The following is an 11,510-nucleotide window of genomic DNA, read 5'->3' on the forward strand; positions in this document are numbered from 1 at the left end:
GTCGAAGGAAGGATTAATACATCGAAGCCTGATTGGGATAGATCATTCATACCTTTGTACTTATCCGAGCCTTATCCGAGCCTTATCCGAGCAACCTTAATGCTTATCCATACTAGGATTGATCATCTTAATTGCTATAAAATACTCGGACCTTTTAAGTTCAAACCCATTTCAGCATTATGGTGTAGAGAGTACATATCATTTCTACATCTGATTCAATGGCCATAAATTACACAGCATTCATACATTATGTCAAACAAAAGCAAAGAATCAGGATTTTGCAATCAGCCGAGTGTTGTTCCACAGCCATTGGCGAGCAGAACCTTCGAGCAATGGAGAAACCTGTACAAACCATATATGAGTAGATTTACTTTGAGAAGTGAAGCCGTTCTCATAATCATATTAAAACAGTGAATCCCGAATCCCGAAGCTTCTACAGTGGTATAATTTTGTCCCCTTTGAACCGTATCTAATTTAAATTTGTATAGTTTTTGTAACGGTCCAAGCTCACCGCTAGGAGATATTGTCCTTTTTGGGCTTTTCCTCAAAGTTTTTAAAACATGTATGCCAGGGAATGGTTTACACACACTTATAAAAATGTTTCGTTTTCTTCCCCAACCGATGTGGGATCTCACAATCCACCCCCCTCCGGGCCCAGCGTTCTCGTTGGCACTCATTCCCTTCTCCAATCGATGTGGGACTCCCAATCCACCTCCTTTGGGGCCCAACGTCCTTGCTGGCACACCTCCTCATGTCCACCCCCCTTTGGGGCTCAGCCTCCTCACTAACACATTGCCCGTTGTCTGGCTCTTATACCATTTGTAATGGCCCAAGCCCAGCGCTAACAGATATTGTCTACTTTAAGATTTCCCTTTCGGGCTTTCCCTCAAAGTTTCTAAAACATATTTGCTAGAGAGAGGTTTCCACACCCTTATAAAGAATGCTTTGTTCTCCTCCCCAACCGACGTGGGATCTCACAGTTTTACTTTCAATTCTATCCAAAAGGGTTCACACCAATAAAAACAACGTCTTTTGATTGTTTCGTGCTCTTCTTCACCTCTTGAGGGACTACTTGTCACGACTCTAATCTAAATTTGCATAGTTTTACTTTCAATTCTATCCAAAAGGGTTCACACCAATAAAAACGCCATCTTTGATTGGTTCATGCTCTTCCTCGCCCCTTAACAGACTACTTGTCATGACTCCTAACAAACTTCAGATGTTCTTCCCATTTTTTGTAAATTTTGATTTCAAGTAAACAATAATCTTAATCTATGATCATTGTTCTTAAAAATACTTTTACAAACAGAAACAAAAAACTGTTTTGTAAGCTCCAAACAATCGATGCGAAATTAGACAACCAGGATAACTATGGTGGTATGAATGTCAAACCTTTTCCCAGACTTGTGAATGGTAATCATTCAGCCAATTGACTTCCGCAACAGAGAGCAAAGAGATATCAACCATTTTAGTCTGCATAAGAAAACAGGCAAAAAGAAACGTTCAAAACAGGGCACATAGAAGCCTTCAATCAACAGACTGGAGGCAGGCCACATAGAAGCCTTCAATCATTTTAAACTACAATGATGCAAGCGATTTCTTCTCTTTTTGTAAGAAGAGGAACAAATTTGATTGATGAATGAAACACTGATTGGGATAGATCATTCATACCTTTGTACTTATCCGAGCCTTATCCGAGCCTTATCCGAGCAACCTTAATGCTTATCCATACTAGGATTGATCATCTTAATTGCTATAAAATACTCGGACCTTTTAAGTTCAAACCCATTTCAGCATTATGGTGTAGAGAGTACATATCATTTCTACATCTGATTCAATGGCCATAAATTACACAGCATTCATACATTATGTCAAACAAAAGCAAAGAATCAGGATTTTGCAATCAGCCGAGTGTTGTTCCACAGCCATTGGCGAGCAGAACCTTCGAGCAATGGAGAAACCTGTACAAACCATATATGAGTAGATTTACTTTGAGAAGTGAAGCCGTTCTCATAATCATATTAAAACAGTGAATCCCGAATCCCGAAGCTTCTACAGTGGTATAATTTTGTCCCCTTTGAACCGTATCTAATTTAAATTTGTATAGTTTTTGTAACGGTCCAAGCTCACCGCTAGGAGATATTGTCCTTTTTGGGCTTTTCCTCAAAGTTTTTAAAACATGTATGCCAGGGAATGGTTTACACACACTTATAAAAATGTTTCGTTTTCTTCCCCAACCGATGTGGGATCTCACAATCCACCCCCCTCCGGGCCCAGCGTTCTCGTTGGCACTCATTCCCTTCTCCAATCGATGTGGGACTCCCAATCCACCTCCTTTGGGGCCCAACGTCCTTGCTGGCACACCGCCTCATGTCCACCCCCCTTCGGGGCTCAGCCTCCTCACTAACACATTGCCCGTTGTCTGGCTCTTATACCATTTGTAATGGCCCAAGCCCAGTGCTAACAGATATTGTCTACTTTAAGATTTCCCTTTCGGGCTTTCCCTCAAAGTTTTTAAAACATATTTGCTAGAGAGAGGTTTCCACACCCTTATAAAGAATGTTTTGTTCTCTTCCCCAACCGACGTGGGATCTCACAGTTTTACTTTCAATTCTATCCAAAAGGGTTCACACCAATAAAAACAACGTCTTTGATTGGTTCGTGCTTCTTCTTCACCTCTTGAGGGACTACTTGTCATGACTCTAATCTAAATTTGCGTAGTTTTACTTTCAATTCTATCCAAAAGGGTTCACACCAATAAAAACGCCATTTTGATTGGTTCATGCTCTTCCTCGCCCCTTAACAGACTACTTGTCATGACTCCTAACAAACTTCAGATGTTCTTCCCATTTTTGTAAATTTTGATTTCAAGTAAACAATAATCTTAATCTATGATCATTGTTCTTAAAAATACTTTTAGAAACAGAAACAGAAACCTGTTTTGTAAGCTCCAAACAATCGATGCGAAATTAGACAACCAGGATAACTATGGTGGTATGAATGTCAAACCTTTTCCCAGACTTGTGAATGGTAATCATTCAGCCAATTGACTTCCGCAACAGAGAGCAAAGAGATATCAACCATTTTAGTCTGCATAAGAAAACAGGCAAAAAGAAACGTTCAAAACAGGGCACATAGAAGCCTTCAATCAACAGACTGGACGCAGGCCACATAGAAGCCTTCAATCATTTTAAACTACAATGCTGCAAGCGTTTTCTTTTCTTTTTTTGTAAGAAGAGGAACAAATTTGATTGATGAATGAAACAACGGAGTAGAAACTCCGACCACCGAACACCGAACACCTAACACCTAGAGGTGAATTATAGGAAGTTCTCCAATTTGTAATCTACAAAGTAAGACTATAGGCAGAAAAAGGATGTTTGCTTTTACATGCATGGCATGAAAGAAAATTTAATCCATAAAACTGTCAAAAGTAGAGAAAGAGTTAAAAGTTCGTCCATTCATCTCGCCCCAATGATGATGCAAGCATTGTTTTCACTAAGAAACAAAACCATATCGATAAATTACGACTCAAAATCATAAGAGAACAATGAGGTTTCCTTTAATATCTGATTCCAGTGTGTTTTTTTAAACAAGATATGAACAACTTTTAATGTTAAGTCTCAGAATTAATTCAGAAGCCTACAACTCAACGTGCAGTGAATATGGTGAATGCATTATGCCTGCTAACTGCTAAATCCTAGTTAGAGGCAAGACAACAGCATAAATCCAGATACATCGGACGGTCCACGTTCTTATGTTTTTATTATTTTGCCTTAAACATTATACCTTGCAGGCCAAGCATAGATGCTCCTATGTTGATTCCTAGAACAACATTGTCATATTCCCTAGTTGTTTTTTCTCATCTATTACACATCTGTATAATTTTCATTATTTATGACCAACTTGTTTACCTGAATGGGTACAAACGTGAGTTTTTCAAATCCTAAATATCCAATGCCTCCAAAACAGTTTGGAGTTTTAGCGTCCCTCACGACAAGGAGATTCTGCAGAAGAACACCAAAATCACAAGAAGAACAATGAGAAAAAACGTATGCAGAAAGCTACAAAAGACCATAAGAGTATTTCAATCTCTGTAAAATGATCGAACATTTTGTTTCTCTACAGCAATCCAAGTAAACAAGATGTTGAAGATGCAAGGATAGTAGAAAAGAGTTTATGCATCAATTCCAATTAATTAGTCTAGTCTACACACCTAAACATTCTCATTTCATTAGTTTTACCTCAATTCTAATACCAAAAGAGTGGTCTTCGTAGTAGCCTGGTTCGTTGCTAACGATCATTCCATCTTGTAAGCCAGTCATATTCCCAAATCGGAAGCTTATACTTTGGGGTCCCTCGTGTACATTTAGTGCAGCCCCTACACCATGGCCAGTCCCTGAAAGACAAGGGGGAGGGAAAAAAATAAAAACTAAAATACCTAATCTATATTTCTAATCAAGTCAAACTACATTTAAGTGTTTTGCACACAAGATCATTAATCAACAGAAAGAAATACCATGCCGATAATCAAGCCCGATTTTCCAGAGAGAGGAACGAGCAAATGCATCTAATACGAAACCAGGGGTGTGCTGAGGAAACACTGCTTGATCTAAAGCTATATGGCCCTGCAATTGTTTAATATTTCAGAATGAAGCAAGAAATGCCAATGATATCATACACAAAAATGAGACAAGAGGTGGGATGGGAGGTAGGCAGTATAAGATCCATGATAATTTTAACTTTACGTGTTTGAACAGCAGAAATGATGAGCATTTTTTAGTTGACTAAGTAAGTGAATAAATGTTTTTCAACATCTAACAGAGGTTTTTCGGAAAATAAACAGCCATAATAATAAGTCCTCCATGGAAATCCATTTGATACAGATGCAATTTCATACATTATTACAGAAAAGTGGCAAATGGAGATTTCATACTTGGAGGACTCTCGTAAAGCACTCTTTTTGATAAGTGGTCGGTTCACCAAAATGTACTGTACGAGTTATATCGGTTGTTCCATCAACATATTGCGCTCCACTATCCAACAGAAAAAGTTTATTTGCATCCACAACAGAACAATCACTAGGTTCTGGTTTATAGTGTATGATTGCACCATTTGCACCAGAGGCTGAAAAGGCATTACAATAATGAGTAATGAAACTGAAGAAACTGAGAACAGGACCATTTAATCAAACAACAGATTTGCAAAAAAAAAAAAGCATAAGGAATTTTATATACCACTAATAGTATCGAAACTCGTGTCAACAAAACCATCTTGCTTTTTACGAAATTCCAGAAGTTTGTCAGCAACTTCTACCTCCGTTAGTTTGACACCATTGAGAATTTCCTCCTCCAACCAGGACCAGAATTGAGCAAGAGCAGCAGCATCTCTACAAAGAAAATATTGTACCGCATATTCACTAAACAAAATAACTAGTTTTAAGTATATTAAGAGCATTTGCACTATATGGTGCCAAGAATGATTAGCGAATAGTGCATATCCAAAATGGATAAGTTGTAGGCTAGCTGGTCATTAGTTACCATATCAAAAGTTATTTCAAGTGGCGTGACATATTTATTACAGTATTACACAATCAAAGGCAAAGGAAAATATTGATGACAGAACACAACGTTACCTCAAATGAGAATTCCGCATCCCTTCTAACTCAGCATGATTTTTTACGGCCTTCGCTATTGAAACAGGAGATGACTTATAGACTCCAGTAGGTCCAACATGACTATTTGAGGTCTCAGAAGTCTTATCCTTGCTTTTTCTTTTATTCCCAAGGCGTATAAAGTACTTATCACATGCGTTCCTATAAGCATTTGCAATTGCAGCATTGACTGATACTGGGTCCAGCCAGAGATTAGCTCCCTTTTCTGCCAAACTGAAAAGAATTCAGTCATCATTGAAATAAAGGTATGACCATATACAAGAGCAATAGGAAGCATTCTGATTGCTGCAACATTAAAAATTGTACTTGATAACCGACACATAAAGGGATATCTCCATTCACAATGTAAATCATGGAAAGAATGTGAGATTTCATATTTCATTCTTTTTCCATAACCCTAAGAATATCTGATAGTGAAACTTGCTCATGAAAGTTTCAAGATATTTCATATTAAAACGTAAGCTCTGTTTAATATAGTGCGGATGCAACTTCCATGTAGAAAATATATCAGAAAGCTAAAATTGTTTAAACTAATATAGAATATTATCCCCATCCGATAACATACTCAGAGGAAAAAGTTTCAATCGACGAAACTTACTTTTCAATTTCCGAAATAATAGAATCATATGGTCTTAACTCAACTCCTGCACTTTTCAAGTGATCCATCACCTCTGATGAGACTTTCGAAGTATCTACAAACAGTTTTGCTCCATCCATTTCAACTATCAGGTATGCATACATAACAGGTGAGTTTGGAACATCACTTCCTCTCTGCAAAGTTATGGAAAAATTACAGAGATATTCTACTGAATACCATTATGGAAAAATTACAGAGATATTCTACTGAATACCATTCATTGTAAGTAGTAATAGAAAAAGGCAGAATCACATTCTTCGAGTTCGCTAACTTGAAGATTAGAAGATTAAAAAAATTAATGAAAACATGAGGAATTGTAGATTGCAGTTAAAATTTTGGAAAACCATAAAATTTCACCTTTAGTTATTTTAGTAACAATAAGTGTAACGGCCCAAGTCCACCGCTAGCAGATATTGTCTTCTTTGAGAATTTCCCTTTTGGGCTTCCCCTCAAGGTTTTTAAAACGCGTCTGTTAGGGAAATGTTTCCACACCCTTATAAAGGGTGTTTCGTTCTCCTCTCCAACCAATGTGGGATCTCACAATCCACCCCCTTCATCGCTGGCACTCGTTCCTTTCTCCAATCGATGTGGAACCCCCTACCAAATCCACCCCCCTTCGGGTCCCCGCGTCCTTACTGGCATACTGCCTCGTGTCTACCCCCTTTCAGGGAACAGCCTCCTCGCTAGCCCATCGTCTGGTGTCTGGTATCTGGCTCTGATACCATTTGTAATGGCCCAAGCCCACCGCTAGCAGATATTGTCCTCTTTGGGCTTTCCCTTTCGGGCTTTCCCTCAAAGTTTTTAAAACGCGTCTGCTAGGGAAAGGTTTCCACACCCTTATAAAGGGCGTTTCGTTCTCCTCCCCAACCGATGTGGGATCTCACAATAAAATTATCAAATGAAAACGTCAAGAACAGATAGAACTTTACCAAGTTCAACAGCCAGGCAATTTCATCAAGCATGGATATAATGATTGCAGATGAACCAGCTTCTCCAAGCTCAGACCTCAAAGAAGCCAACTTTGATGCAACATCTAAACCAGCATATTTAAGATCATGCACTCTAATAGGCCCTTTGGGTGGCTTTGGTCTTGATTCTTTCCATATTTCATCCACGAGATTGTAATCATATAGGTAAACCAGCTTGTGATTCTTCCTCGAAATGGTCTCCTTCAAATCTTCTGCAGCATCGGCAGAAAACAGAAACTGCTCCCTTCACGAAATCAATAGGTGGCATTAGATAGAGGAAGAAGTAGACAAAACTAAAACATTATGTGGTTATAGAATTGTGTGAGATCCCACATCGGTTGGGGAAGAGAACGAAACACCCTTTATAAGGGTGTGGACACCTTTCTCTAGCAGACACGTTTTAAAAACTTTGAGGGAAAGCCCGAAAGGGAAACCCAAAGAGGACAATATCTGCTAGCAGTGGGCTTGGACCATTACAAATGGTATCAGAGCCAAACACCGGGCGATGTACCAGCGAGGAGGTTGTTCCCAAACGTGGGTAGACACGAGGCGGTGTGCCAGTAAGGATGCTAGGCCCCAAAGGGGGGTGGATTTGGTAGGAGTCCCACATCAATTGGAGAAAGGAACAAGTGCCAGCGAGGACGCTGGGTCCTGAAGGGGGGTGGATGGTGAGATCCCACATCGATTGGGGAGGAGAATGAGACACCCTTTATAAGGGTGTGGAAACCTTTCCTTAGCAGACGCGTTTTAAAAACTTTAGGGAAAGCCTAAAGAGGACAATATCTGCTAGCGGTGGGCTTGGGCCGTTACAAATTGAGATGCAAAATTCAAAACCAAGTTAAATTTGGAAAAGAGGACATGAGAAAACATCTTAAAAGAATGCAAAAGAAAAATTTCTCACAGGATCAATTCCAACTACACCGCCAGGAGCTAGAGTATCAGCAAGCCATTCACTTGGGGTCGGCACGCCATGATTTCCAGCTCGCATGAGAATCCAACTGGAGCTTAGCTGCTTCTCTGCCTAATCATCAATAACAGGGAAATTATTCTCACTATCTATACATGGCCAAGTAACAAGAAAGTATGAAAAGTTCAATCTTCAACCTGAAGAAAATACCGTCCATCTGTCCAAAGTGCTGCTTGGTCCTTCGTGACAACAGCAGTTCCAGCACTGCCGGTAAATCCAGATATATAAGCCCTCCTCATGTAACATTCTCCAATGAATTCACTCTGAAAACAGCAACAAAATAGAACGCTCGTAAAAATTCAAACAAACATGGGCCAATTGAGTAACACATCCAAACAATTTTTTCCACAACACAGCATAAGGAGGACGGTTAGATGAACACCATTCTCCACAATGACGGCATGATATTGTCCACTTTGAGCATAAGCTCTCATGGCTTTGCTTTGGGCTTCCCCAAAAGGCCTCACACCAATGGAGATAGTATTCTTTGATTATAAACCCATGATCATTTCCTAAATTAGCCGACATGGGACTTTCATCCAACACCTCCCATCGAACAAAGTACGCCTCCCCTTAATCGAGGCTCGACTCCTTTTCTTTTGGAGTCTTAGTCACTTTTGACTATGCCTTCGAGAAGTCTCGACTCCTTTCCTTTTGGAGTCATTTGTTCAACCTTTGAGGATTCTATTGACATGACTAAGTTTAGGGCATAGCTCTGATACCAAGTTAAATGAACACCACTCTCCACGATGGTATGATATTGTCCACTTTGAGCATAAGCTCTCATGGCTTTGCTTTTGGTTTCCCCAAAAGGTTTCACACCAATGGAGATAGTATTCTTTGATCATTCCCTAAATTAGCCGACATGGGACTTTCATCCAACACCTCCACACTTTCATCCAACAAGGACATCGATTTAAAAAAAAACAGCAGCATGAAGTCTTAGTTACTCGAATTTCTCCTAATCAAAACAAAAATACCAGGCGAAGCGAAATTACAAAACCGACCTGGTGAGCGTCCTGCGAGGGGATTACGTAGGCGTCGATATCAATGCCAGGTTTCGAGAACAACTTGCGGAGAGCCTGAAGCTTGGAATCGGACTCATCCTTCGAGCGGGTATTTCTGAGGTCCGAGGAAGGCTTGGCGGTGATGAAGGAGCAGCTTCTGATGGTGGAACGTCGTAGTCGGCGGGAAATGGCGGCGAAAACAGGGGATTGAGGATTGAAATAAGGGGAAATTGGGAAGGTTGAAGAGATTAAACGGAGGTAGAGAGAGGTTGAAGATGAAGAAGAAAAGGATGAGAATGAAAGAGGACGAATCGCTTGCGATGGTAGCGAGTGCATCGTTTGAGAGAGAAGATAAGGTCACTCCGCCCTGCAAGCAACTTCGTCCCGCCGGTCCGGCCACCAGATTTTATCGATTTTCTTTTTTCTTTTAATTAAATAATTAAATTATATATTTTAATATTTTAATGAAAAATCATATTCGAAAAATCTTAAAATTAATTATAAAATGAAATAAAATATCACTCTATATATTAATAAATAAAAGGGTTAAAACTAATAATTTAAAATAAAATAAAATATCACACTCACAAATCATTCCAAAACAATATAGAATTCGTGATCCGAACGGAAATTCTCGTGTACACGTGCACGAGCTTCACATCACTCGACGTGATTTTTAGGTGACGACATTCACATATATAGTAAGGTGGGACACATTGCTACCCTAATTTGCGTGCATCGTACGTGTGACCTGCACGAGTACCATGTGCACAAGTTTCGTAGCATTTGACATGATTTTTAGGTGACGACATTCACGTATATAGTAAGGCGGGTCACATTGCTACCCTAATTTGCATGCATCGTACGTGTGACCCGCACGAGTACCATGTGCACGAGTTTCGTAGCATTTGACATGATTTTTAGGTAACGGCATTCAGTTATATGGGAAGGCGAGTCACGTTGCTACCCCTAAATTACATGCATCGTACATGTGACTTTAACATAACTCGTGTACCACGTGCACGAGTTTCGTAGCATTTGACATGTTTTTTTAGGTGACGACATTCACTTATATAGTAAGGCAGGTCAAATTGCTACCCTAATTTGCGTGCATCGTCCGCACGAGTTTTGTAGCATTTGACGTGATTTTTAGGTGACGACATTCACTTATATGGCAAGGCGGGTCACGTTGCTACCCCTAAATTGCATGCATCGTACGTTTGACCCGAACATAACTCGTGTACCATGTACACAAGTTTTGTAGCATTCAACATGACTTTTAAGTGACGATATTCACTTATATGACAAAGGCAGGTCACATTACTATCCCTAGTTTGCGTGCATCGTACGTGTGACTCGAACATAACTCGTGTACCACGTGCACGAGTTTCATAGCATTCAAAATACTTTTTAGGTGACAACAGTTACTTATATAGCAAGGCGAGTCACATTGCTACCCCTAGCTTTCATCCATCGTATGTGTGACCCGAACATAACTTGTGTTCCACGTGCACGAGTTTCGTAGCATTCAACATGGTTTGTAAGTGATGACATTCACGTATATAGTAAGGCGGGTCATATTGCTACCCCTAATTTGCATGCATCGTATGTGTGACCCGAACATAACTCGTGTACCACGTGCACGAGTTTTGTAGCATTCACCATGATTTTTAGGTGACGACACTCACTTATATAGTAGGCGGGTCACATTTCTACCCTTAATTTGCGTGCATCGTATGTGTGACCCGAACAAAACTCGCGTAACACGTACACGAGTTTTGTGGCATTCGCTTGACCATCTTCATTTATATAGTCAAGCGTGTCACGTTATTCACATACCTAGTATCCACATTACATCTTACATGCAGCCTTCAAAATGTTATATTATTAATAAATTAATAGTTGAATCAAACAATAATGATTATGAATACGACAAAAACAAAACAACTCCGTATACAAAATTTACTGGAATTTGGAATAAAATTTATTTATAATTTAGAAAATCTCTTTGAAAATATATTTATATTGAGACAGGTACGATGAATATAATATCGACCCCGACCTCAGTTATTTAACAGGGAGAAATCTATACCTACTCTCTCTCCCATTCCCGGAATTTCACCGGTTCGGAAGTGAGTCCCTACAATTTTTTGATACTCCGGGTTAATTAAATATCTCTGATTACTATATTTATAAATATATTATATTATTTGTTGAATGGACGATTATAGCCCTAAGTTTGAACATATTCTCAATC

The 11,510-nt window shown here is 39.5% G+C and overlaps 1 protein-coding gene and 1 long non-coding RNA gene across 2 annotated transcripts; both read right to left on the bottom strand.

Annotated features, from left to right (window-relative positions):
* Positions 1–152: 152 nt before the first annotated feature.
* On the bottom strand, positions 153–1,543 carry LOC111785609. Its single transcript, XR_002813680.1, has 2 exons — positions 1,393–1,543; positions 153–342 (listed from the first exon to the last, which is right to left on the bottom strand). It is a non-coding gene; the product is annotated as an uncharacterized LOC111785609 (long non-coding RNA).
* A 207-nt stretch (positions 1,544–1,750) lies between these two features.
* LOC111785608 (probable Xaa-Pro aminopeptidase P) lies at positions 1,751–9,664 on the bottom strand. The gene is made up of 13 exons (XM_023665983.1): positions 9,254–9,664; positions 8,384–8,509; positions 8,181–8,300; positions 7,241–7,516; positions 6,273–6,445; positions 5,636–5,887; positions 5,238–5,389; positions 4,937–5,127; positions 4,520–4,628; positions 4,245–4,399; positions 3,915–4,007; positions 3,010–3,090; positions 1,751–1,961 (listed from the first exon to the last, which is right to left on the bottom strand). The coding sequence occupies exons 1-13, from the start codon at positions 9,587–9,589 to the stop codon at positions 1,890–1,892; spliced, it is 2,136 nt and encodes a 711-aa protein (XP_023521751.1). The 5' UTR covers positions 9,590–9,664; the 3' UTR covers positions 1,751–1,889.
* Positions 9,665–11,510: the final 1,846 nt, after the last annotated feature.

The sequence above is a fragment of the Cucurbita pepo genome, unplaced genomic scaffold (genome assembly GCF_002806865.2).
Source record: "Cucurbita pepo subsp. pepo cultivar mu-cu-16 unplaced genomic scaffold, ASM280686v2 Cp4.1_scaffold000593, whole genome shotgun sequence".
NCBI lineage: Eukaryota > Viridiplantae > Streptophyta > Magnoliopsida > Cucurbitales > Cucurbitaceae > Cucurbita > Cucurbita pepo.

Excerpts from the sequence above, each read along its gene's own strand:
- LOC111785608 (XM_023665983.1), bottom strand. The coding sequence starts at position 9,589 with ATGCACTCGCTACCATCGCAAGCGATTCGTCCTCTTTCATTCTCATCC. Across the intron at positions 8,301-8,383 it reads ATGGACGGTATTTTCTTCAG|GCAGAGAAGCAGCTAAGCTC; the intron begins GTTGAAGATTGA and ends ATTGATGATTAG. Across the intron at positions 4,629-4,936 it reads GCTTTACGAGAGTCCTCCAA|GGCCATATAGCTTTAGATCA; the intron begins GTATGAAATCTC and ends AAACAATTGCAG.